Source organism: Pelophylax lessonae (assembly GCF_965119305.1).
Source record: "Pelophylax lessonae genome assembly, chromosome: 2".
Lineage (NCBI taxonomy): Eukaryota > Metazoa > Chordata > Amphibia > Anura > Ranidae > Pelophylax > Pelophylax lessonae.
In genome coordinates, this window is record NC_138769.1 from 681142191 (window position 1) to 681169368 (window position 27178).

Genomic DNA, 27178 nt, shown 5'->3' on the forward strand with positions numbered 1-27178 from the left:
TTTTTTTTTAGAGCACACATCATCCTTATCAAAGAAGCCTCGTCTAGACCAGATTCCAGCAGCAAACCTGGATGCAGATGACCCACTCACAGACGTATGTATCAGGCTCAGATTTTGTCACCAGCTGTCTTCTCCCAGTCCATGTTGAGTGGTGATAAAGATATAATACTGCGCTAAATAAACAAACCCTATATCAACAGAAAAAAAGCAGCTTGCACCAATCCTGAAATGTGGATATAAATAAGCTTAAAATAACATGCAGCGCTTTTGATATTAAAATCCACAAAAAATCAATTGGGGGGTAAAAGTTCATAAGAAGTCCACACACATATGAATGATTGGGGAATCCCAGGAACAGACAGAGTAAAAGTTGTAAGTTGTGAATCCAGAAGCCACCACCAGCAAACACCAGGTGTCCAAGCCTCTTACCGGATCTGACAGACCCCCCCATTACAGAGATCAGTCAAGCGTGCCCAATAAACAATCACTCATGTGGAGCCGATCCCAGATCCAAAAATCTTCCAAATCAGACAGCCCAATCTCAGTGAATGACAGACCTCAGATCAGAGATATAAAGGGAGACTCCTCATGGTATAGAACATCAGACTAAGGTTTTATTGAAAGTAAAATTGGCCACTTACACCTTATCCAGTAAAACACAGCATGGAACGGTATGTATGCAGATCAGTAGCTCTGGACTCCAAAAATATGGCCGCCGGATCCTCCTTGGCAACAAGCACCACGCCAGCCAAGTTCCCCCTACATGTTTCGTTTTACACAAACGGCATCAGTTGATCAGTGAGCAGCCATTCTTAGTTCCACCTACAGTTTTTTTTCAGTTAACAGTACATTGCTCTGTCTGCAGAAGCTTGGGGAAATTATGTAAAATATATGCCCAGTCCATTCCACTCCCTACAGCATTATCTTACAGGGTGCATGAGAAATCCACTGTTCCAGCTGATTTAAAAAAGAGACGTTTGGATGATGTGAGGTCACCAGCCCACCTCTTCACCTCAGTTAATTGGAGAATTTCTTGTATTCTTTTTAACAAAGTCGGGTGATGGTTTTACGCTCACTTTGATTGAGCAGACCTTAAAGAGAAAGTAAACCCGCTTTAAAAAAATGTAAAAAAAAAAAAAAGAGGCATAATGAGCTAGTATGCATTGCATACTAGCTCATTATGAAGTACTTACCTAAAAACGAAGCCCCCTCAGTGCCAACAGGACGGCCGACATGTTAGACCGTCCTGCTTCCTGGATCCCGTCTTCCGGCCATCTGATTGGCATGCGCGCGGGAGCCGCCGTTCACGGCACTGGGATCTGAAGGAACGGCACGGGTGGCCATTCCTTCAGAGCGTATGCGCCGATGACGTCATCGGCTGCATGCAATGTAAATGTCTCCTAAACGGTGCAAGTTTAGGAGATGTTTATAGCACCTATAGGTGAGCCTTAATATAGGCTTACCTATAGGTAAATGTAAACAAAGTGTTGTTACAACCTCTTTAAAATGTGTTTATATATTTCCCTGTAGGAAGATGACGACGATGACTCAGATGAAGACAGCGATGATGATACCGCCGCCCTCCTGGCAGAGCTGGAGAAGATTAAGAAGGAGCGAGCAGAGGAGCAGGCTCGCAAGGTAAGGACAAGGAGCTGGGAAACATTTTTCTTATTGCCAATTAAACTTATTCAATGAATAACATCAAAACTGAATACTTTTGTTACCTATCAGTATTTTATTTACTGCTTGAATTTTCTGTACTGAAAATGTTTTATAACAAAAACAGCATGTGCAGTGTTCTTGTATCATGGCTTGTCATTGCACATCCCTGTTCACTTCCCTATATGCCTGTCATCGTTCACCTCCCTTTCCTCATTGCTGCCATGTTGTACTCGCTGGCAATGATAGTCACAGAGTGTTGAAGGCTAATGACTTTCCATCTTGGAAAAATGTTTTTATATGTAAATGTTTTCTATTTTGTTCATTGACGGACACAGCTCCTGATCTACTTAACTATTGGGTTATACTGCCCCCCCTACAGGAAGGGGACGCTCGGCAGAAAAAAAGTCTGTCTACGCCTGTGGGCAGTCCCAGGGGGTATACTCCCTCTCTCTGCTATAGGTACTCAGTTTTTTTTCTGCCTAGTCAGGAGTAAGGACCTAGATCCTTGCTGGGATCTCTGGTCCTGGCGATTTTTTCTTTTTAGATAGAATTTTTTTTTTCTCCTGTGGATTTTTTCCTTTGAGATCTACAATCAACTTCCGGACTGGGCGACGGGCAGGATAATCTAGATCCAGTGGTCACCCCAGTCTGGCCAGCGACCGCGCACAGACACCAGCTCTGCGCTAGGTCAGCCACGACATAGCCCCACTGGACGGGGGCTGGCCTGTGAATTAAGCGTCTCACGAGGTCGCATATGACCGGGTCTCAGCCTGAGTTGCAGCTTTCCTCCTGGCCGACAGCTCCCCCCCCCCCCCCATTTTGATGGAGAGGAGGCTCTGTCTGTCTGGTGCGGTGCCCTCCTGGTATGGTAAGTGACTGTCCCCCCTCTCCCTCGGGAGGGTTTTGGGGTGGACGTGGGCCCCTCCATGGAAAGGTCGAACCCCTGGGTTCCCCTCCTTTCTATTAGGCACCCCGCTTATCGGTCTGGTGGTCCCTGTGGACCATATAACCCCTCTCTTCACTGACGCTGGGGCTATGGGGTGGCCTGGTCCACCGGCTGGGGTGGGGGCAGGGTGCTGTGCTGGCGATGGGAGCAGGTGGGTGTATTGCCGGCAATCGGCTGTGGGGGGGGTGGTGCTGTTATTGGTGGGGGCTCCTGCCTGGGGCCCCCCCCCTCCCTGCCTGTCCCATTTTCTAAAGCCTATAGAAAAGGGGGAAAACGCCTCTTGAGTGCGGTATACAATTTATTAACAAAAAAAATAATAGTGACTCACATCTAGGTACTCATTAGCGTGTGTGGCGTGGTGTTGTAGTCCGGAGGCTGGGAGTCTGCTCTGTTCTGGTGCGGTCTGACAGTCCGGGAGAGGTCTGGAGGCTTTCTCTGACGACTTCCGGGTCGACTCGATGAGAGAACTGTGTGTAGCTTGAGCAGCGGCCGGCAGCGTCTGACGTCACATGCAATGAGGGCAGTGTGGCCGATCCGGGCTTCACTACGCGTTTTGGAGCATTTGGCGCATGATGATCTGGGCATAATAGGTCCTAAAAGATCCCCCTGGCCTATCAGGATTCCGACTCTGCCCTCCCTGCTCCCGCATAGGAACGCTATATTTGGCACCTGGCGCCCGAGGGGGGGATACAGCAGTACCTTATCCTGTGGGGTCTTTTTAGGTAGATCCCTGGTGTGGCCTTGTATTTGGGTCCTGACCACATGGCAGCGTTTGGCTGCCATCTTAGGTATGGGCATCGGCTATCTGTGTGTGAGGTGATGTGGCCATTTTTTCCCTGGGCTTCCTATACAGTTGTATTGGTGCAATTTTTTTGTAGCCTGGAGCTACACAGGCAGTTTGGCATCTTGTGGATTGATGTCACTTCCTGTTACATTGCTTCCGGTGCTCAGTTCTCCATGCTGCAGACGTTGCTGGTTCCTCTGTGAGGTGGTACAGTATTGGGGGTCGTTTATGGGCATTCCCTGTGCACTCTGCTACCTGCCGCTGTTTAAAGGGTAACTCTGAGTACAGCGCGATTGGGCGGTGCAGACTGCGATCGCAAATTTAAAGGGGCAGTGTGGGTTTTTTTTTGTCACATTGCAAAATGGAGTCCCAGGAGGTAAATTCTCCATCAGACCCCCTCAGTTCAACTGCCGGTACGTCCAGGCTCACAGTCCATGCTGTCTTTTTCTGCAGCATTGGAATGTCTGGCATCAAAGGTTGATCTTGTCATGAAACATGTTGCTAACCAAAAACGGCCGCTGCCTTCTCTGTCTTCTGACTCAGAGGCTGATATGGTCGTCATGAAGAACCCCCTCCCTAAGGGGTTCCCTGTCCTCGCTTTCGGATGGCGAAGAGGACCTGTCCTCAGCCGCAGCGCGGGAACGCGCTATTGTGGAAGCACAGATTTGTTCAGTAAGGGAAACTTTGCAATTGACTGATGAGCCCACATAATCAGGAACGCGGGTAGTTTTGACTCCCGCAAAGCCCAGAAATCGGGTCAGGTATTACTTTGTCCCGAGGATTTTCACGATGTTGTGAATGAACAATGCCGAGATGCCTAAGCGCTTTAAACGCCGTTATCCTTTGGCCGCAATTTTTTGCGGGGTGCTGTTTAATTGCCTTCTATGGGTAAGCTCCTGTTGTTCCTGGTTGAGCTTTGTTACCCAATTGGCTACGTTTTAGCCTTTGGAAAAACGTTACCTGTTTTTTTTTTTTTGGTTGCATTCTTCTCTCCCCTCATGCCTACACTGCTTTGAGACGTCCCTATGGTATAAGAAGCATAAGAGCTGCGTCTGTCAATGGACGATAGAGAAAACTGGATTTTTGTAAGTACTTACCATAAGATCCTTTTCTCTGAAGTCCATTGACAGACGCAGCACCCGCCCCTCTGATATGGGGATGGTTTGTGTCTTCTTTTTCGATGCTTGCTACGAAACTGGCTTGTGGCAGAGTGTGTGTGGGGTTATGCCGTGAAGGACAGCCACTGTAGGGGTGTCAGTGAATTTTTTCACTGCCTAGTACTACTCCTGTAGGGGGCAGCATAACCCTATGGTATAGGAAGCATAAGAGCTGCGTCTGTCAATGGACTGCAGAGAAAAGGATTTTACAGTAAGTTCTTACAAAATTTCACTTTTCTTGTTGCCTGTGTGCTTAATGCACGGCGGCCATGTTTGTGTAGTCCGGCGATTATTTTTCGGTGGTTTACCATTGGAAATAGCGGCGGCCATGACAGTACAGGCCTCTGGGTGGGCATTTTGGCGGTGGGAGCCCATCCTCATCCCCGGGTGCGGACTCCTGGATCTCTTCTTTTCCTGATTCCTGATCGCGGTTCGTGTAGTGCAGATTCTCCTGGTGGCTGCGGTGCTTGGTTTGTGTGGGGTCCTCACCCTCTCTACTGAGGATCGATTGGTGCTCCTTGTAGCTGTGCATGAGACCTTAAAGATGGAGGACGCAGCTAAAGCTGCTGCAGAGGCACAGGTTCCCTTTGGCATTCACAAGCCATCCAGAGCGGAAAAAGGTATTCCCTTACCCCTCCTATTTTAACAGAATTGTCACTAAATAGTGGGGACGACCAAAGCGTCCCCTTGGGGTTCCTAAGTGATTTTGCTAGGCGATACCCCTATGAGCAGTCCCTTCTTAGGAAGTGGACTGTTCCACTCCACCAGTGGTGAACTCTACGGTTTCCAGATTGAAAGGCAACGATGATTCTGGTTAAAGAGTCCCTGGCCTTTAGGGACCCAGCTGACAGGAAGGGGTTGGCTGTGGTCCTCAATATGTACACCTTGGCTGGTTCAGCACTGAGGCCGATATTCACCATTGCCCTGATGTCACAGACTATGACCTAATGGGCTAGGCTTTTGGGCCATGACCTGGAGGGGGGGGGGGGGGGGGAGTAGCTGCTCCTGCCTTTGCTGAGCTGGCGGACCAACTGGTCCAGGGGCTTCAGTTTATCTGTGATTTTCTCTCTGCATGCAGCTGCCCTAGTGGCTTGGCTCTCTTTTTCGGCAGTGGTCCTTCGGTGTGTCGTTTGGCTCTGCGAACCAGACTTCTAAAAAGGCCTTGACTGATCTTCCCTTTCAAGGAGATGGTCTGTTTCGTGCTACCCTGGATGACTTAATTAAAGGTCTCACAGGGGAAAGAGACCTTTTCTTCCACAGGCTATTAAGGACAAGGACCCTCAACGTAGATGCAGGCCCTCCTTCTCGGCTCATAAAGTTTTTTTCGTCCCTCGGGTCGACTGCAAGGGATCGGAGCCTTTTGGTCTGGCAAGTCATTAGCAGGCTTCTCCAGACCCACAGACAAGAGCCCTTCAGCATTAAGGTGTGCCCTCACCCGTATCTGGGGTCTTCGCTGGTTCCCGGACCTGTGGACTCGCCTTGTACAAGTCAGGTGGGTCCGTGAGGTCATTCGGTCCGGCTACAAGATCAAGTTTAGTTTTTACCCTTCGGTAAAGGTTCTTCCTTCTAACGTGCGTCTGTCCCTGGTCCGCTTACAGGCTCTTTTTGGAGAGGTGCAAGACCTTTTTACTTTAAAGAGTGATGGTCCGGGTTCTGACTTCAGAACGTTTTTACTAGTTTTACTCAAGCCTGTTTACAGTCCCCAGGAAGGTGGGCAGAACAGTTTGTTCGCTTTCTCCGCTGTGCACATTCCCGGGGGGGAAAACTGGCAGGCAGATTATCTCAGTCGGCAGGCGTTGGACCAAGGGGAGTCCCTTCATCCGGAGGTGTTTCATCAGTTGTCTCTCTGGTGGGACATCCCCGAGGTGGATCTGTTGGCATCTCGGCTCAACAGAAAGGTGCAGAGGTTTGTGGCTTGGTCACAGGATCCTCTGGCGGACGCCACGGATACGCGGGTGGCCCCGTATCATCTGTTCTTTGCCTTCCTTCCTCTCAAGCTTCTGCCAAGACCTCTATGCAGGATTGAGACAGAAGGTATTCCGGTCATCTTAGTGGCCCCGGACTGGCCTCGCCCAGCTTGGTACTCCGATCTGGTACGGCTGGTCGCTGACGTTCCTTGGAAGCTGTCTACTGTCCCAAGGACCAATCTTCCAACCTACTTTACAGTCGCTGGCTTTGACGGCTTGGCTGTTGAACACCAGGGTCTGATGGCTAGAGGTTTGTCTGAGTCGGTGATTCCAATGCTGTTAAAAGATAGATCTACCATCATACGTGAAAGACGTACATTGCATGGTGTAAGTCTCTTGGGGTTCATCCTCGCTCTTTTTGGGTGGCTTGGATCTTGACCTTTCTTCGACGGGGGGTTGAGCAGAAACTGGCCTTGAGTACTATCAAGGGTCAGGTGTTGGCCTTAGCGGTCTTCTTTCAATGGCCCTTGGCCACATACTCCCTGGTGCATACTTTTCTTCAGGGAGTTAGGCACTTGACCCCTCCAGTGCGGTCTCTGTTGCCGGCTTGGGACCTCAATTTGGTGCTTTCAGTCCTCCAGAAGCCTCCTTTTGAGAACCTTTGGGAGATTCCCCTGTTTACGCTGTCCCAGAAGGTGGCCTTTTTGAGGGCATTCACCTCTACATGCAAGTGTCGGAATTGACGGCGTTACCCTGTCGTTTACCTTACTTGGAGGTTCACAGTGATAAGGTAGTTCTTCGCCCCTGTCCGTCGTCCCTTCCTTAGGTTGTCTGATTTTCATTTGAATGAAGACATTGTGTTTCCTTCACTGTGTCCCAGACAGACGGTGGTTGCAGACAGACGGCGATTCAGGCCTATTCCATCAAGGGTCCGGTCCCTCCTTTCCCTGTTAAGGCTCACTCTACTCGCGAGCTCAGTGCCTCCTGGGCCTTCCGTCGTCAGGCGTCAGTGATGCAGGTTTGCAAGGCAGACACCTGGTCATCTGTGCACACTTTCACAAAGTTCTATAAAGTGGATGTGTTGGCATCTGCGGATGCTTCCTTTGGCCTCAGGGTTTTCTGGTCCTCTTTGAGGGTGTATTGTTTTTTCAGGTGAGCTCCACTTTTGGTTAAGCTCCTGTTTACCTGGTTGGCTATACTTAGCCTTTGGAATTTCCGATGTTCCCACCCCTCATTTTTAACACTGCTTTGGGACGTCCCAATGGTTAAGAAGATCAGGAGCTGTGTCCTTCCATGAATGAAAGAGAAAATGGGATTTTTGACTTGCTGTAAAATCCATTTCTCTTATGTTCATTGACGGACATAGCTTCCACCCCTCTGGGGAGTTGTAATTCCCATGGCACTGTTTGTAACAAAACTGAGTACCTATAGCAGAGAGAGGGAGTATACCCCCTGGGACTGCCCATAGGCATAGCTAGACTTTTTTTCTTCCTAGTGTCCTACTCCTGAAGGGGGCAGTATAACCCAATGGTTAAGAAGATCAGGGGCTGTGTCCCTCAATGAACATCAGAGAAATGGATTTTACGGTAAGTCAAAAATCCCATTTTTATCTGGTCTGCCAAGGGGACAGGATGTCCACCTCAGAATAATCTGGTTGGTTATAGTGCATTTTCCGGTTTCAGAGAAACTTTTTGGTTTTCATTTCGCTGATGAAAGTTAACAAACCAGAAACAGCTGTATTCAAGTTGGACAAATGGATGATTAATATAGACTGCATCTGAGGAGTAACATGGGATCTAGGTGCCCTCCTGCCCATCAAGGCATTAAGGAATAATTACTCTCCAGCCACTGTCCTTAGATTTTCATTAACCTGTTGTTATAGCTGGCATAAATAGAACTGTTTACCATGGGGGTTATTTACTAAAGCTGGAGAGTACAAAAACTGGTGCAGCTCTGCATAGAAACCAATCAGCTTCCAGGATTTATTGCCAAAGCTTTATTGAACATACTGAAGTTAGAAGCTGATTGGCTACTATGTAAAGCTGCACCAGATCTTGAGTGCACCAGTTTTAGTAAATTTCCCCCTATGATACCAAAGGAAGTATACTGCTGTCTGAAATGTATCCTCTCTTTAATTTCAGTAGTTTACATGTTACCCACTAGGGGGCAGCTTAAAGTTTTTTTTTGTTTTTTGTTTTTCTTTTAAAGCGGTTGTATACTGAAAAAAAAAAAAAAAAAAAAAAAAAAAACCCTGCAAGACAAAGGCATAATGAGCTAGTATGCATCGCTAGCATCAGCGGCTGCATGCAGGGCAAATATCTTCTAAACCATGCAGGTTTAGGCTATATTAACCTTAAGCCCCGGAAGATTTTACCCCCTTCCTGACCAGGGCCTATTTTGCGATTCGGCACTGCGTGACTTTAACGGACAATTGCGCGGTCGTGCGACGCTGTACCCAAAACGAATTTGACGTCCTTTTTTTCCCACAAACAGAGCTTTCTTTTGGTGGTATTTGATCACCTGTGCGATTTTTTTGATCATGCGCTATAAACAAAAAAAGAGCGTCAATTTGGCAAAAATAACAATATTTTTCACATTTTTTATATGAAATTCCCCCCCCCCCCCCCCCCCCAAAAATGTAAAAATCAAAATTTTTTAACATTTTCGGCCAATTTGTTTTCTGCTACATATGTTTGGTAAAAAAAATTGCAAAAAGCGTATTTTGATTGGTTTGCGCAAAAGTTATCGCGTTTACTAACCAAGGGAAAGATTTTGGTCATTTTTGTTGTGTTTTTTGCATATGCACTGTTACTGTAAAATTACACTGGCAGTGAAGGGGTTAACTTTTTTGAGAGGGAGGGGCTATGTGTGTCCCTAGGGGCGTGATTCTAACTGTGATTGGCTGTGGCTTGAGATGTATGAACAGTGATCAACGGTTCTACATAGTAGAACCATAGTAGAACCGTATGATCCTCATTCATACACAGAGGAGAATGACAGGTGGCTTGTTTACATTAGCCGCCTGCCTTTTCTCCCTCTCACCGACGATCGCGAGTGACCGGCGGACGATCGGGTCCGCCGGTCACACGCGCAGGGGGGTGCGTGACCACTCTGGAGTGCGCCTCCGGGGGCGCGCGCTCGCTCCCTAGACCCTTGCAGGCTAGCGACGTAGTACTAAGTCGGCGGTCGGCAAGTGGTTAATTTATACCTACAGGTAAGCCTTATTATAGGCTTATTATAGGCCTTATTATAGGCTTACCTGTAGGTAAAAATCACAAAAATGAGTATACTACCGCTTTAAGCTTCCCAGCAGCACTGTGGTTCTCACTTTAATGTTTTAGGGACTGCTCTAAAGCAGGTCACAGATGCAGGGAAGTCTAAACGTTTTTTTTTTTTTAACATAACTAATCAAATATAAAAAGTATCTGGTTCTATATATCTATCTCATCTAGAGAAAAAAAAAGTTTATCAGAAACATATAATTTTTCCATAAACTTCATTTCATATAAGAATCCCCTAAAAACAACAATTGTAAATGGCTTGTGTACGATACTTGTGCAAGGGGCTATGGTGGTTCCCTAAGTCACGAATAGGCCATTTCCATATGACAATAAATCTATATATACAGAAGAAGCTAAGGCAAAAACAGTGAGGGATGGTTTAAAACTTCATTTGGGGGGGGGGGGGGGGGCACAAAAGAGTGAAAACACTAGGAAAACTTTGCTTACTGTGAATTCTCCCTGTGTAGTGGATCCATTGTCTCAACTTGTTGTACATTATTTAAAGTTGACCTTTTAGACTCCATTCACACTTGTATGACTCCAATGTTGCACCGACTTTAGAGTGCAATTTTAAATCTGTGCAACTCGGATAAGGCTGGCTTTGACCAGTGATAATGGACAACTGTTGCGTTGTATAGCATTCAGGTATGACTTTCATGCAACTTTTGAGGATTAACATTGAAGTCTATTGCCCTCAAATTGCATGAAAGTCGGACCAAAGTAGTGCATGAACTACTTTGAAGTTGCTGTAACTTTACGGCACATAAACAAATGGGTTATCATTGGAAAACATGGGGATCGATTTGTCATGTGACTTTGATGTCCAAAGTTGCATAACAAGTCGCACAAGTGTGAATGGAGCCTTAGGCTCGGTTCACACTTGTGCGATGCGGGAAGGCTGCGAATTTGCAGCCTGTTCCCGCATCGCAAACGCACATCTGGCAGCTCACACTGCCATATGCGATACGCAGGGGGTGTCAATTAAATGTTAACGACACCCCCAGTTTGATCGCATATCGCAGTGCGATCTGACAGTTCGCACCGGATCGGATCGCACAAGTGTGAACCACTGTGCTATCTGATCCTGGTGCGGCTGAAAAAAAGGGTCCTGTGCGGATACAGTGCGAATTCAGCCATACAAAGTGTGTATGGCTGAATTCGCATCCGCACTGGAGATCGCATGTAATGAAGGAGCAGTGCGCTCCGAAATACATGCGATCTCCGCAGCCGCAATAATGTGAACCGGCACTTAGTGAATTCTGAGATATAGGGAACATTTAGATGACATTGTAATTTTTTTACCCCAAAAGATTTCCCCTGAAAACAGCAGTACACTCCTGTTGTATGGTTCCCTGTACCCAACCACTTGGAGAACACCATAGTTCTGGGGAGGGATCAGTCAGTCAGTCATGATGGGGGAATCAAGCAAATTTTGTATAATTTATAGCCTGTCTTAGACTCAATTTAGCATGCACACACCTGAGGCCTGCTGAGCACAGTATGGAAAATGATTCACTAGTACTTTCTGAACTACCAAATGCCTGCAAGGTGAATATTTGCCTTGTTTGTTTTAAAAATGATCTCTACTTACCATTGTTTGTATCTACATTGAAATCTAACCCCATACTTTTAGACATGAATAATTTACAGGGGGGGCAATAATAGCATTTGAGAAGACCAGGTTCACAGTTCCGCATTGCACGCGTTGTTGCGCTGCAGCATCAATCCTGAAAGTCAGTCTCCAGGCTCCAACCACACCACTCCTTCAGGCTCCAACCACACCAGTCCTTCAGGCTCCAACCACACCAGTCCTTCAGGCTCCAACCACACCAGTCCTTCAGGCTCCAACCACACCAGTCGTTCAGGCTCCAACCACACCAGTCGTTCAGGCTCCAACCACACCAGTCGTTCAGGCTCCAACCACACCAGTCCTTCAGGCTCCAACCACACCAGTCCTTCAGGCTCCAACCACACCAGTCCTTCAGGCTCCAACCACACCAGTCCTTCAGGCTCCAACCACACCAGTCCTTCAGGCTCCAACCACACCAGTCCTTCAGGCTCCAACCACACCAGTCCTTCAGGCTCCAACCACACCAGTCCTTCAGGCTCCAACCACACCAGTCCTTCAGGCTCCAACCACACCAGTCCTTCAGGCTCCAACCACACCAGTCCTTCAGGCTCCAACCACACCAGTCCTTCAGGCTCCAACCACACCAGTCCTTCAGGCTCCAACCACACCAGTCCTTCAGGCTCCAACCACACCAGTCCTTCAGGCTCCAACCACACCAGTCCTTCAGGCTCCAACCACACCAGTCCTTCAGGCTCCAACCACACCAGTCCTTCAGGCTCCAACCACACCAGTCCTTCAGGCTCCAACCACACCAGTCCTTCAGGCTCCAACCACACCAGTCCTTCAGGCTCCAACCACACCAGTCCTTCAGGCTCCAACCACACCAGTCCTTCAGGCTCCAACCACACCAGTCCTTCAGGCTCCAACCACACCAGTCCTTCAGGCTCCAACCACACCAGTCCTTCAGGCTCCAACCACACCAGTCCTTCAGGCTCCAACCACACCAGTCCTTCAGGCTCCAACCACACCAGTCCTTCAGGCTCCAACCACACCAGTCCTTCAGGATCCAACCACACCAGTCCTTCAGGCTCCAACCACACCAGTCCTTCAGGCTCCAACCACACCAGTCCTTCAGGCTCCAACCACACCAGTCCTTCAGGCTCCAACCACACCAGTCCTTCAGGCTCCAACCACACCAGTCCTTCAGGCTCCAACCACACCAGTCCTTCAGGCTCCAACCACACCAGTCCTTCAGGCTCCAACCACACCAGTCCTTCAGGCTCCAACCACACCAGTCCTTCAGGCTCCAACCACACCAGTCCTTCAGGCTCCAACCACACCAGTCCTTCAGGCTCCAACCACACCAGTCCTTCAGGCTCCAACCACACCAGTCCTTCAGGCTCCAACCACACCAGTCCTTCAGGCTCCAACCACACCAGTCCTTCAGGCTCCAACCACACCAGTCCTTCAGGCTCCAACCACACCAGTCCTTCAGGCTCCAACCACACCAGTCCTTCAGGCTCCAACCACACCAGTCCTTCAGGCTCCAACCACACCAGTCCTTCAGGCTCCAACCACACCAGTCCTTCAGGCTCCAACCACACCAGTCCTTCAGGCTCCAACCACACCAGTCCTTCAGGCTCCAACCACACCAGTCCTTCAGGCTCCAACCACACCAGTCCTTCAGGCTCCAACCACACCAGTCCTTCAGGCTCCAACCACACCAGTCCTTCAGGCTCCAACCACACCAGTCCTTCAGGCTCCAACCACACCAGTCCTTCAGGCTCCAACCACACCAGTCCTTCAGGCTCCAACCACACCAGTCCTTCAGGCTCCAACCACACCAGTCCTTTAGGCTCCAACCACACCAGTCCTTTAGGCTCCAACCACACCAGTCCTTTAGGCTCCAACCACACCAGTCCTTTAGGCTCCAACCACACCAGTCCTTTAGGCTCCAACCACACCAGTCCTTTAGGCTCCAACCACACCAGTCCTTTAGGCTCCAACCACACCAGTCCTTTAGGCTCCAACCACACCAGTCCTTTAGGCTCCAACCACACCAGTCCTTTAGGCTCCAACCACACCAGTCCTTTAGGCTCCAACCACACCAGTCCTTTAGGCTCCAACCACACCAGTCCTTTAGGCTCCAACCACACCAGTCCTTTAGGCTCCAACCACACCAGTCCTTTAGGCTCCAACCACACCAGTCCTTTAGGCTCCAACCACACCAGTCCTTCAGGCTCCAACCACACCAGTCCTTCAGGCTCCAACCACACCAGTCCTTCAGGCTCCAACCACACCAGTCCTTCAGGCTCCAACCACACCAGTCCTTCAGGCTCCAACCACACCAGTCCTTCAGGCTCCAACCACACCAGTCCTTCAGGCTCCAACCACACCAGTCCTTCAGGCTCCAACCACACCAGTCCTTCAGGCTCCAACCACACCAGTCCTTCAGGCTCCAACCACACCAGTCCTTCAGGCTCCAACCACACCAGTCCTTTAGGCTCCAACCACACCAGTCCTTTAGGCTCCAACCACACCAGTCCTTTAGGCTCCAACCACACCAGTCCTTTAGGCTCCAACCACACCAGTCCTTTAGGCTCCAACCACACCAGTCCTTTAGGCTCCAACCACACCAGTCCTTTAGGCTCCAACCACACCAGTCCTTTAGGCTCCAACCACACCAGTCCTTTAGGCTCCAACCACACCAGTCCTTTAGGCTCCAACCACACCAGTCCTTTAGGCTCCAACCACACCAGTCCTTTAGGCTCCAACCACACCAGTCCTTTAGGCTCCAACCACACCAGTCCTTTAGGCTCCAACCACACCAGTCCTTTAGGCTCCAACCACACCAGTCCTTTAGGCTCCAACCACACCAGTCCTTTAGGCTCCAACCACACCAGTCCTTTAGGCTCCAACCACACCAGTCCTTTAGGCTCCAACCACACCAGTCCTTTAGGCTCCAACCACACCAGTCCTTTAGGCTCCAACCACACCAGTCCTTTAGGCTCCAACCACACCAGTCCTTCAGGCTCCAACCACACCAGTCCTTGACCATCTCCTGTAGCATTTTCAAAGTCTTTTACTATCTACTGTAGTATCTATAGTCTCTATTTTCTGTAGCATTACATACACTGACCATTATGTGTGGGCATTTGGTGATGTCAGGCGCCACACATGAGGCATCCTATATCAAATATGTTGACAATCACTGGTTCTGGAGCTTTGGTACTACTAATGGCACGATTTCAGGTTGGCCTCCATGGTGCATTGTTCCATTGTAGTCCATTTAGTCAACTTTACATCACAGCAGCTTCTACTGATACTACTAAGTATACCCAGAGACCTGAGCACCTTTGTGGAAAATGGCCCCATCTAATCTAATCTGAGAAAATAAATGTTTTCTAACCCTGCAAGATGACCGTTAACATCAATGTAATTTATTTAAAGGAATTAGAGCAGAAAGCAGAAGAGGAGAGAATTCGAATGGAGAATATATTAAGTGGCAATCCTCTGCTGAACCTCACAAGCCCTGCACAAATTCAAGCCAGTTTTAAAGTAAAACGAAGGTAAGTACTACGTATACAGTATTTTCACCCTGTGTATATGTATTGTATTTTGGATCTGCTAAAGCTGAACTCCAGCCAGATTAAAAAAAAAACATAAAAACAAAAGTTTTTCACAATTAGTTTTAAAATAATGTTAAAGCATGACTCCACAATTAATGTCTTTTTAAAATGGTTCATTTGGGCCAAGCTTGGCAAAATTAACTACCTTATTTATCGGCGTATAACACGCACTTTTTCCTCCTAAAAATGGAGGAAAAAGTAGCAGTGCGTGTTATACGCCGATATGAAAAAAAAAAAAGTCCATGAAGCAGCGCCGTGAGGTAGAAGGGGGTGGGCGGGGCCGAGGAGAAGGAGGGACGCACTGTCATCGGAAGTCCCGCCTCCTATGCCGACGCCTATCATAGGCGCCGGGACTTCCGATGACCGCGCGCGCGTCCTTCTGTCTCCTCGACCCGCCCGCCCCCTTCTACCTCACGGCACTGCTTCCTGGACTTTCAAAAAAGTGATTCACATAGTGTAATTGGCGCTGGCGAGGCTGCAATTACGGGCACAGCGCTGGCGAGGCTGCAAGTATGGGCACAGCGCTGGCGAGGCTGCAAGTATGGGCACAGCGCTGGCGAGGCTGCAAGTATGGGCACAGCGCTGGCGAGGCTGCAAGTATGGGCACAGCGCTGGCGAGGCTGCAAGTATGGGCACAGCGCTGGCGAGGCTGCAAGTATGGGCACTGCGCTGGCGAGGCTGCAAGTATGGGCACTGCACTGGCGAGGCTGCAAGTATGGGCACTGCGCTGGCGAGGCGGCAATGATGGGCACTGCGCTGGCGAGGCTGCAAGTATGGGCACTGCGCTGGCGAGGCTGCAAGTATGGGCACTGCGCTGGCGAGGCGGCAATGATGGACACTGCGCTGGCAAGGCTGCATTTGTGGGCACTGGTGAGACTGCATTTGATTTAAAATAAATGTTCTGAGTTCAAAGCTGTTTATTTTAAATTTTTCCTGAAAGTTCTCTCCTAAAATTTAGGTGCGTGTTATACGCCGATAAATACGGTATTTACTGCACTAACAGGTGCACTTGCTTGGTGTGCTGTATAGTGGGGATCTCTGCCACAGCCAATCAAAGGAAGCTTTTTATTCATAGAATACAATTCTTCCTGTGAATGGCTGAGCAGCGCTCAACCCGATTCAGTCTTGTTCCAGGAGTGGAAGTTTGAGTCCCACTGACAACACCGCACTGTATACTGTGTATAGCTGAGGCTACATACAGTTGTTACAGCGAACCCAGTAAGAGCACTTATTGTTGCAGTAAGTAGTTAATTTGGGCCAGCTTGGCCCAATTTAACTATTTAAAGGGACATTAAAAATGGAGTTCAGCTTGAAATGTATTTTTACTGGGTCTGGTGTAAGTACCTGAAATTGTCTTGATATCCCCTCCTGTAATCCACTGTATAGCAGAACTGGTAGAACGATGGGCAGCACTAGGAACCAATGCAATATGTAATAACAAAAGGATGGCCTCCATTACTACCAAGTCAGCAAGCTGAAGGCGTGATCTTGACTGCACTGCTATAGCAGTAGAAGAGACCCTGCTTCACTGTCTGGTAGGGGTCTGTGGACCACAAGGCTGGTTGCACAGAATTGATTCCTTTTGTGGGTTAATATTTTTATTTTTATTCTAGCTCTATATTTAGCTTCTTGTCTAGATTTCAGCTTTAATTGCAATCAAATATAAAAAAACACCTTCTCAACCACAATGAGAAGCCTGACAACATATTAACCTGACTTGCAGTGTTCCACTTTTAGCAGAAGGGCTAATGCAAGAAACTCCTCAATATTGGGGAGATTACAATTTTACAGTAGTGGTTTTTTTATTTATTTTTTTTAATTCGAAAACGGACAACGGTTTTATATATTGTTAGAAGGTATTTGGTGAAGTGGTGCTTAACCTTACCTGTACGTTGGTTTGAGGAAGTGGCTGTCCCGGGGTGAAGTCTGCAGCTTGAGGCATCACCCTGATAACGTTTTTATAGCCGATGGTCAGCTTTCTAGTGATAACAACCGACACGGCTCAGCAGCCGCTCGGCCATTTATCACAAGGAGTCGGATGGGATGTCCCATTTTTTTTTTAAAGGGACAGTGGAAAAAATAAAATAGAAAAAGGTATCGCTGCGATTATCAGAGCGAGAGCAATAATTCTAGCAAAAGAACTCCCCTGTAACTCTAAACTGGTAACCATTCAAATTTTTTAAAGCGTCGCCTATGGAGATTTGTAAGTACCATAGTTGGTCGCCATTCCACGAGTGTGCGCAATTTTAACCCTGTAACATGTTGGGTATATATTTACTGTGTGACATCATCTTTCACAGTATACAAAAAATTGGGCTATCTTCAGGCTCGGTTCACACTTGTGCGATGCGGGAATGCTGCGAATATGCAGCGTTTTCCCGCATCGCATCCGCACATCTGGCAGTTCACACTGCCATATGCAATACGCAGGGGGTGTTAATTAAAAGTTAACGACACCCCCAGTTTGATTGCATATCGCAGTGCGATCTGCAAGTACGCACAGAATCGGATCGCACAAGTCTGAACCACTGTGCGATCCGATTTTGATGCGGCTCAAAAAATGCCTCCTGTGCGTCTTTGGTGCGGATGCAGTGCGAATTCAGCCATACAAAGTGTATGGCTGAAATTCGCACTGCACATGAAATCGCATGTAATGAAGGAGCAGTGCGCTCCGAATTACATGCGATCTTCGCAGCCACACTAGTGTGAACCGGCACTTACTGTATTTTTTTTTTTTAATTCAGTGACGTGTATTTTTTCCCCAAAAAAATACGTTCGAAAGACCGCTGCGCAAATACCGCGTGACATGAAATATTGCAATGACCACCATTTTATTCTCCAGAGTTTTTGCTAAACTCTAATATATATATAATACATACAGTGCCTTGCGAAAGTATTCGGCCCTCTTGAACTTTGCGACCTTTTGCCACATTTCAGGCTTCAAACATAAAGATATAAAACTGTAATTTTTTTGTCAAGAATCAACAAGTGGGACACAATCATGAAGTGGAACGAAATTTATTGGATATTTCAAACTTTTTTAACAAATAAAAAACTGAAAAATTGGGCGTGCAAAATTATTCAGCCCCCATAAGTTAATACTTTGTAGCGCCACCTTTTGCTGCGATTACAGCTGTAAGTCGCTTGGGGTATGTCTCTATCAGTTTTGCACATCGAGAGACTGAAATTTTTGCCCATTCCTCCTTGCAAAACAGCTAGAGCTCAGTGAGGTTGGATGGAGAGCGTTTGTGAACAGCAGTTTTCAGTTCTTTCCACAGATTCTCGATTGGATTCAGGTCTGGACTTTGACTTGGCCATTCTAACACCTGGATATGTTTATTTGTGAACCATTCCATTGTAGATTTTGCTTTGTTTTGGATCATTGTCTTGTTGGAAGACAAATCTCCGTCCCAGTCTCAGGTCTTTTGCAGACTCCATCAGGTTTTCTTCCAGAATGGTCCTGTATTTGGCTCCATCCATCTTCCCATCAATTTTAACCATCTTCCCTGTCCCTGCTGAAGAAAAGCAGGCCCAAACCATGATGCTGCCACCACCATGTTTGACAGTGGGGATGGTGTGTTCAGGGTGATGAGCTGTGTTGCTTTTACGCCAAACATAACGTTTTGCATTGTTGCCAAAAAGTTCGATTTTGGTTTCATCTGACCAGAGCACCTTCTTCCACATGTTTGGTGTCTCCCAGGTGGCTTGTGGCAAACTTTAAACGACACTTTTTATGGATATCTTTAAGAAATGGCTTTCTTCTTGCCACTCTTCCATAAAGGCCAGATTTGTGCAGTATATGACTGATTGTTGTCCTATGGACAGAGTCTCCCACCTCAGCTGTAGATCTCTGCAGTTCATCCAGAGTGATCATGGGCCTCTTGGCTGCATCTCTGATCAGTCTTCTCCTTGTATGAGCTGAAAGTTTAGAGGGACGGCCAGGTCTTCGTAGATTTGCAGTGGTCTGATACTCCTTCCATTTCAATATTATCGCTTGCACAGTGCTCCTTGGGATGTTTAAAGCTTGGGAAATCTTTTTGTATCCAAATCCAGCTTTAAACTTCTCCACAACAGTATCTCGGACCTGCCCGGTGTGTTCCTGGTTCTTCATTATGCTCTCTGCGCTTTAAACGGACCTCTGAGACTATCACAGTGCAGGTGCATTTATACGGAGACTTGATTACACACAGGTGGATTCTATTTATCATCATTAGTCATTTAGGTCAACATTGGATCATTCAGAGATCCTCACTGAACTTCTGGAGAGAGTTTGCTGCACTGAAAGTAAAGGGGCTGAATAATTTTGCACGCCCAATTTTTCAGTTTTTTTATTTGTTAACAAAGTTTGAAATATCCAATAAATTTCATTCCACTTCATGATTGTGTCCCACTTGTTGTTGATTCTTCACAAAAAATGACAGTTTTATATCTTTGTTTTGAAGCCTGAAATGTGGCAAAAGGTCGCAAAGTTCAAGGGGGCCGAATACTTTCGCAAAGCGCTTACAAATATATATATGTATGTGTATATATCTATATATAAATTTGGGGGTTCTAAGTAGGGATCGACCAATTTATCGGTGGGGCTGATATTCACTTTTTTTTTTTTTTTAAGTATCGGTCACAAACTTGCCGATATTGCTGCAAGTGGTTGTACCGGAGTGATGCCTGCAGCCACTCGCATTACCCCGATACCAATTTTTAGAGCTGACGGTCGGCTTTCCTGTGATGGCAGCCGATGCTGCCAAGATGCCACTTGGCTGTTATTACAAGCAGTGGGAGGGGACGTCTCCCCCCCCCCCCCCACCGCCACTCTGCCCAGGTCTCCCGCCCCACCCGGTGGCCCAAACGACCAGCTGGCAAGTCCACCGGCTGGCTGAAGACTCGAACAAAGCCAGAATAGGCTCTAAATGGGTCTCCAATGTAGTATCCACGGAAGCGATGTCATGCCATCACTTCTGGTTACTGGAGCCTTAAAAGCGCCAGATTTTTTAAAAAAATTACTGCATTCAAAGCAGCCTAACTTTGCATTTTGAATGCTTTTAAGTGCAGAGGGAGGGGTTTGGGGTCTTATAGACCCCAGATCCCTCAATAAAGAGTACCTGTCACTGCCGATTATTGTCACAAGGGTGATGTTTACATTCTTTGTGACCGCAAAAAAAGTGACCAAAAAAAACAAATTTAAGGAACAGTGTAAAAATAAAAACTTTAAATGTACAGAATATCGGCTGTCGGCCTGAAGGGTGGCCGGGAAATCGGTATCAGTATCAGCCCTGAATAAACAATATTGGTCGATCCCTAGTTCGAAGTCATTTAAAAAAAAATACTGATTTTAACTTGTAAGCAACAAGTGTCAGAAACAGGCTTGGTCCTTAAGTGGTAAAGGATTACTACTTTTTATTCTACATAACTGTTATACATGCATCTTCTTTCCCAGCTCATGTGTGTTTTTTCTTTTTAACATTCGTATGTTTAAGAATTCAATTGCTTCATGTATGGTTAAAGCCTAGGGCCCCTTTCACATCTGCCTGCTGTTCCCCTGCTGAGCAGAGCAAGCAGACAGGTCCATAAAATAAAATAATTAGTGTGCAACAAGACTGCAGCCTGCCTCACAGAATCCAACACATGGGATATGCAATTGAATAAATATAGGAAAGAGGGTGTAGGTGGGACTGCCTAAAACGCGTGTGATCCTCATAAAAAATATACAGTAATCCCCCGCTACATCGCGGTTCAGTTTTTGCGGTCCCGGTAATTCGCGTTTTTTTTTGTAATGTTATTTTACTATATAAATCATTAAAAATGAAAGATTTTTGTGTTTTTCATAGCTCTTGCTCTGTCTCTAAGTATCTTATGTGTTTAAATGAGTTTCTATTGTTTTAAAAGTGTGTTTAAAGACCTTAAAATGCTTCTACACGTACAGTGACAGTAAAAAAATCATGCCTACAATGCATTTTAATAGGGTTTTTCTATTTCGCGGAATTTCACTTTTCGCGGCTGGGTCCGGAACATAACCCCCGCAATGGAGGGGGGTTTACTGTATAGTGAATAAATAAATAAAATAGTAAAGGTGCTATCTCTTTGAAACAATTCATACATAAAAACACAAGTGATATATTCCATAATCCAATGGCGATCAGATATAACAAGCTCCAACACACTGTCCTATAAATCTAATAATGCAAAAAGTGTTCTCCGCAAAAATGTGCAAAAAAAATGCAATACGCAAATTTTCACATAAATATATAAAGTGTCATAATCCGAAAGAAGAAAAAAATAGGTCCGTGTCCACTCAGTATCTGTGTGGTCCGGGCGGTCGACTGCTCTCAGATCTGCCTGGATGAAGGGGGAACGGATCTCCTTCCGTTCTTCCTTTTTTTTGTTTTATATCAGATTGGTTTGAAGGTAAGCAGGTGTTAATGGACACAAGTCTGTTTACACCCGCAGGTCCATAGGGATTCATGGACCATCTGATCAGGTCTGCCTGAAAAACTATAACAGGTAGTGCTGATTGGATCGTCCGTGTGAAAGAGGCCAAAGTGCAGCCAAAAACACAAACATAACCTACAGTCAATGAGGGATTTTACTTGTTAGTGAATGTCTTTCTCCGTCCTACCTCACCCCCACCGCTGTAACGTTCTGGTGAAGCATAGGTTAATACAAGTAAGGAGCTTATCTCTCAAGAGAGACTACACTTTCCCTTTCTGCCTGGCTGCTGCATTTATTGAAGCCATACTACAGCTTCTATGAATGAAACAACCTCTAAGAATAGAGGACGGGGATAAATGATGGCTCCGCCCACTCCACCCAGCCACCCTGTTTCATTGCATTTTATTTTCTTGTCTGTAATCGGCTGTAATTGCTGTTTTGGCATTTATAATACTCTTAGTTTATAACACCAAAACATGTTAATGCAGGGAGAGTCCACTCAAGTATTTTATCTTCTACCTAGGAGATAGTTAGGGGGGTGTTCTCTCCTCTGAATCATTTATCAGTATATAAAATATAGTTCTGCTCTTTGATAAAAAAAAAAAATATATATTGAACTCCCCAACTGTTTGTTTCAATCAATATTTAACGACTTGCCTACTGGCCACTTTTACCCCCTTCCTGCCCAGGCTAATTTTCATCTTTTTGAATTCAGCGGTGTCGCAGTTTGAATGACAATTGCGCGGTCATGCAACAATGTACTCGTATGAAATTTGGATCTTTTTTTTTTTTTTTCACACAAAAATGGAGCTTTCTTTTGGTGGATTTTAATGACAGCTGGGTTTTCTATTTTTTGCACTATAAATAAAAAAAAAGAAGAAGACAAAAACGCGTTTTTCTTCATTTCTATTAATAATCTTTCTTCATAAATTTACGCCAAATTGTATTCTGCTACATTTCTTTTGTGAAAATAACCCAAATCTGTGTATATTATTTAGTCTGTAGGAAAGTTATAGCATCTACAAACTATGGTCTGTATCTGAAAATTATTCACACCTGATGTACTGATGGCCTGTCTAATTTATTGAGGCCTGAAAATGCCAGAACAGTATGAAAATCCCCCAAATGACCTTTTTGGAAAGTATACAGTCTGAGGTATTTGGAAAGAGGCATGGCGGGTTTTTTGAAGTTGTAATTTTTTTTGTCACTTTTTTTTTTTTAAAGAAAAACGTTTTTTTCACATTTTTTATTTTTTACATACTGTCACCAGTGCAGTACAGCGTCCTCGTTTAATTGGTGTGGCGGTGACCAGGGTCACTGACTGCTGACCGTATGTTAGAAATTTTCCTTTTTTTTTTATATATATATAATAGAGAGATAGAGACCCAATTCCAAAAAAGTTGGAACGCTGTGTAAAGTTGTACAAAAAAAAAAAACAATGCAAGAATTTGCAAATCTCATTAACCCATATTTTATTCACATTGGAAAACATATCAAGTGTTTAAAGTAAGAAAATGTACCATAGATAGATATATATATTATAACATACTGTGACCAGAGCAATACAGTGTTGCCAGTGTACAGTGTACCACTCTGGGGAGTTGATCAGCATTATTATTATTTTATATATATATATATATATATCAGTGAATTTCCCTGCTACAAGCAAATATTTTTTCTGAATGACAGTGTGTTGACACAGTCTATTGTTGTGATTAGCTGTAATTGGCCACAGCTAATCACATGGTACAAATGGGCTGTGATTGGCCCTGTTTGTACCATGTGATCACACTGTGACCAATCACAGCTAGCAACACACTTTGTATACAATGAAAGGAAGCCAATCATTAACCACTTACCGCATATCAACGTACCAGTACGTCGGGTAACTTTGCGGTAGTATACCGGGATGATGTCTCTAGCTAGAGGCATCATCCCGGTACCATGGTTTGAAGCCGACGGTCGGCTTTCCGTCGGTAACGACCGATGCGGCTCGGGAGCCGCTCGATCGTTACCCGGGTGAGCGGGAGGGGATGTCCCCCTCCCGCCGCCTTCCGTGGCTTTGCTCGGGGCTCCCGTCCCACCGGAGGCGGCGTCCATGACGTCACTTCCAGGTTACTGTGCTGCAAAAGGCGGCAGATTTGAAAAACGGCTGTATGCAAAATGCCGTTTTCGGCGTTTTGCATACAGGGAAGTGTAGTGGAGGGGTCTAGGGTCTTTTAGACCCTCGATCCCTCCATAAAGTGTACCTGTCACTACATATTGGTGTCTCAAGGGATGTTTACATTGCTTGTGACAGCAATAAAAGTGATCAGATTTTTAAAAAAAAAACTGAAATAAAGTTAAAAAAAAAGAAAAAATAAATAGGAAAAAAAAAAAATTTAGCCGCCCCCGTCACTGTTAGCTCGCGCACACAAAAAAAACATATACACAAGTCGAGCCGCGAATGAAATCGCTGTTCAAACCACACATGTGAGGTATCGCCGCGATCGCCAGAGCGTGGGCAATAATTTAAAAAAAAGAGCTACACTCTAACTCTAAACTGGTAACTGTTACATAAATTTAAAGTGTCGCAGATTGAGATCTCTATTGACCGTAGTTTGTCGCCATCCCACGGGGGGGGGGCGCAATTTTAAATCGTAACATGTTGGGTATCTATTTACTCGGCGTGACATTGTCTTTCATAATATACAAAAAAAATGGGCTAACTTTACTGTTTAGTATTTTTTAAATGCAGTGAAATGTAATTTTTCAAATTTTTTCCAAAAAAATGGTGTTTTAAAGATCGCTGCGCAAATACCGCGTGACAAAAAATTTTTGCAATGACCGACATTTTATTCTCCAGAGTCTTTGCTAAAAAATATATATATATATATATATATATATATATATATAATGTTTGGGGGTTCTAAGTAGTTTTCTAGGAAAAAATACTGGTTTTAACTTGTAAACAAGTGTCCGAAATAGGGCTGGGGCTTAAGTGGTTAACAACTTTCATGTGGTCTGCTGTGATTGGTCATAGCGATTACATGACATTGTCAGTGAGGCAGTGTAGTGATTGGCCATCGGTTGTGTTCGATGGATGCAGCGGGTGACAAATCATGCCGAAATACGGCCCATTCTAGGGATGACGTCGTATAACATTGTCCCACAACAATGGTGTTCCTGCCCCGCCACCCTTTTACAATGACGCTGGCGGGAAGAAGGTAAAGACCAGCTCCCGAGCACCTAAAAATTCTTCTTGTTTAGTCTAAGGGGACAGTAAAACTGGCTACACATTATACAATTTTCTTGTACAACTTTCCTTTTAGATTTAACAAAACCATGTAATATGAGGTCAAACCTAAACACTTTCAAACTGAATGCGATCAGGCAGGCCTTGCACTAAATATTTGAAGGTAAATCTAAAGGAAATTGAACAAAAAATTGTATATAATGTGTAGCCACCTTAAAAGCACTTTTTTTTTTTTTTTGTTTTTTTCTTACAATTCACTAATGGTGGTTTATTAAAGAAATAGTGGTCATACAAAAAAAGATCTCCATACCATCGCTGCTAGGCAATCAAGTCTGGAAAATTACATCAGCACAAAAAAAATCACAATAGGGGTCAGCACAGTTGGGAAAAACAAAATGAAAACGATAACAAAGAACATTACAGCTCCAATTGAGAAAAAAATAAAAACAGAAATGCAAACAAAATTGCATACATCATAAAAGCACTATTACTCCCACAATCCTCTGCTCCCCTGGCAGACAGTACTCTGCTGTTTCTCAGCATCCTTGCTTCCAATGCATGCATGCCTATGGATCCTGCATCGGTCTTGAAGGCGTCATAGAACCTTAGACCCACCAGAGCATGGTGGAGAAGAGGCTGTGGGGACCAGTTTAGCGGCACAGAGGAGCCTATAGGCCCGTCTATGTAAATGAGCAGGTGATTCACAAAGCAGTGTGGGCACAAAGCTGGAGTTCAGCTTTAAGATTTTTATGTTCTATATGTTTTTAGCTTATTGAAAAGATAAATATATATTTATTTTGTTCAGTACTTAAAAAAATTAAAGTTTTAAATATGTTTAAGACCTTAAGTTAAGTAGGGCTTGTTCACACCAGATGCGGTGTGGGAATGCATGTAAAATCGGGATATTTCTCTCACCGCACAGAAATGCAGACGCGCGGCGGAGCCATTATTCTTAAAGGCACCCCCATGCATCCAGCAAACGCGGGTGCATTCATGGCTGCCAAAACGCATGGTACCGCATTGCCATGCAGTTTGGTGAAGTGCAATTTTAAATATTGCGCCTACACCTTTTTTGCACATCTCAAATACATAGCCCAACCCATTAATGGGCTCCCCTAAACATGACATGCAGGAATGTGCAGAAAGATGTCCCAGATGTGCCTCATAGTGTGAACGAGCTCTGTGTTTTCCAGAATAAATATTTAAAGCGGAGTTCCGTCCTCGGGGGTTAAATTTAGATAAAAATACCCCCGGGGCAGTCAGGGCTAGTACATTCCACAATGGATGGCTTCTGAACTGTCCCGGGTCGCACTTACCTGTAAGAAGAAATACTTACCTTGAAAAGTTCTTCTCCAGCGCTGCCATCTCAGGTGTGGGCACCCTGGAGTCCCACAATGCACTTCAGCGGCCCCGCTCATCACTTCCGGTGCAGGCGGGGCATCCCTGCACAGCTTCTGGGCATGCCCAGAAGCTATTTAGCAGGGAATGCCGCGCCTGCACCGGAAGTGACGAACGGGGCCGGTGCATTGACTCCTGGGAGCGATGAAGTTCAGCTCCCAGGAGTCATCGCAAACCGGAAGAGATGGTGCGGGCCGTGGCTGCAGAGGGAGGAAGTGGAAGGAAGGTGAGTATATTTTCTTCAATATCAAGGTAAGTGACCATAAAAAAAAATTGGGAGCATCCATTTCTTTTTCAGGTGGCCCTCAGCAAGCGGATGGCCCAAAATCGATTTTGAGGCTGGAACTCCGCTTTAAATTGTGTTAATTTGCAAAGATTGCGTTGGCTCCTTTTTAGAGCGTTGGTGCCCATAAGGCATTGCAAGGCTGACGGTTACGAGCATGACTCCCAAAGACAGAGGTATGATGAGACTTGTAGTCACGCAACAGCTGGAGGGCCACATGTTGAGGCTCCCATGTTTTAGAGGTTACAGTATATGTGACCATGTGCTGTGCTGGGTTGGGTTGTATAAATCTATGTATTTATTAATCTGCATTCCTGGCGTCTCTCTACCTGCAGGTGGGATGATGATGTGGTGTTTAAGAATTGTGCAAAAGGAGTGGATGAAATGAAAAAAGACAAGAGGTTTGTGAACGACACCCTACGTTCCGAGTTCCACAAGAAATTCATGGAGAAATACATCAAGTAGTACAGTTTTATGTGCTTCACCCAGAAGACTGAATGTTTTAACTTATCACCTGAGGATATCAGTTGGCTCTTGAACTGCTCCTAAATTGAGTTAGGAGTTCCATCACCTAATTAAATTTGTTGCAATGTTCCACGATCCTTCCCCCCCCCCCCCCCGTTCTCTTCATATTTTGTGACCCTGTGTGAATAAACACCCATTTTTTTTCTACTTTCTTGTCTTTCTTTTTTTATATTATTATTATGATGTTTTAAGTGTAGAAATATGCATTGTGTTATTAAAGGGATTATGCCATGCTACCTTATTTGCATTGTATGCTTTTAATTTGTACAGGTTGCTGTTATTCAAGCAATTTTAAGCTGGCCATACGCTAAAAAATGCATGAACTTTACCAAAAGAAAACCACAAACACTGTTAGAAATGCGTTCATTCAAGATA

The 27178-nt window shown here is 45.6% G+C and overlaps 1 protein-coding gene across 1 annotated transcript in view; it reads left to right on the forward strand.

The window, feature by feature from the left end:
• The window catches only part of CWC15 (CWC15 spliceosome associated protein homolog), a 46099-nt gene extending 19192 nt beyond the window's left edge, over positions 1 to 26907 (forward strand). Inside the window, exons 4-7 of the mRNA XM_082247196.1 lie at positions 12 to 94; positions 1531 to 1638; positions 14758 to 14876; positions 26614 to 26907. Coding sequence (XP_082103322.1) covers positions 12 to 94; positions 1531 to 1638; positions 14758 to 14876; positions 26614 to 26743 — 440 coding nt within the window. The 3' untranslated portion in view covers positions 26744 to 26907. The remainder of the gene's footprint in view (positions 1 to 11; positions 95 to 1530; positions 1639 to 14757; positions 14877 to 26613) is intronic.
• Positions 26908 to 27178: the final 271 nt, after the last annotated feature.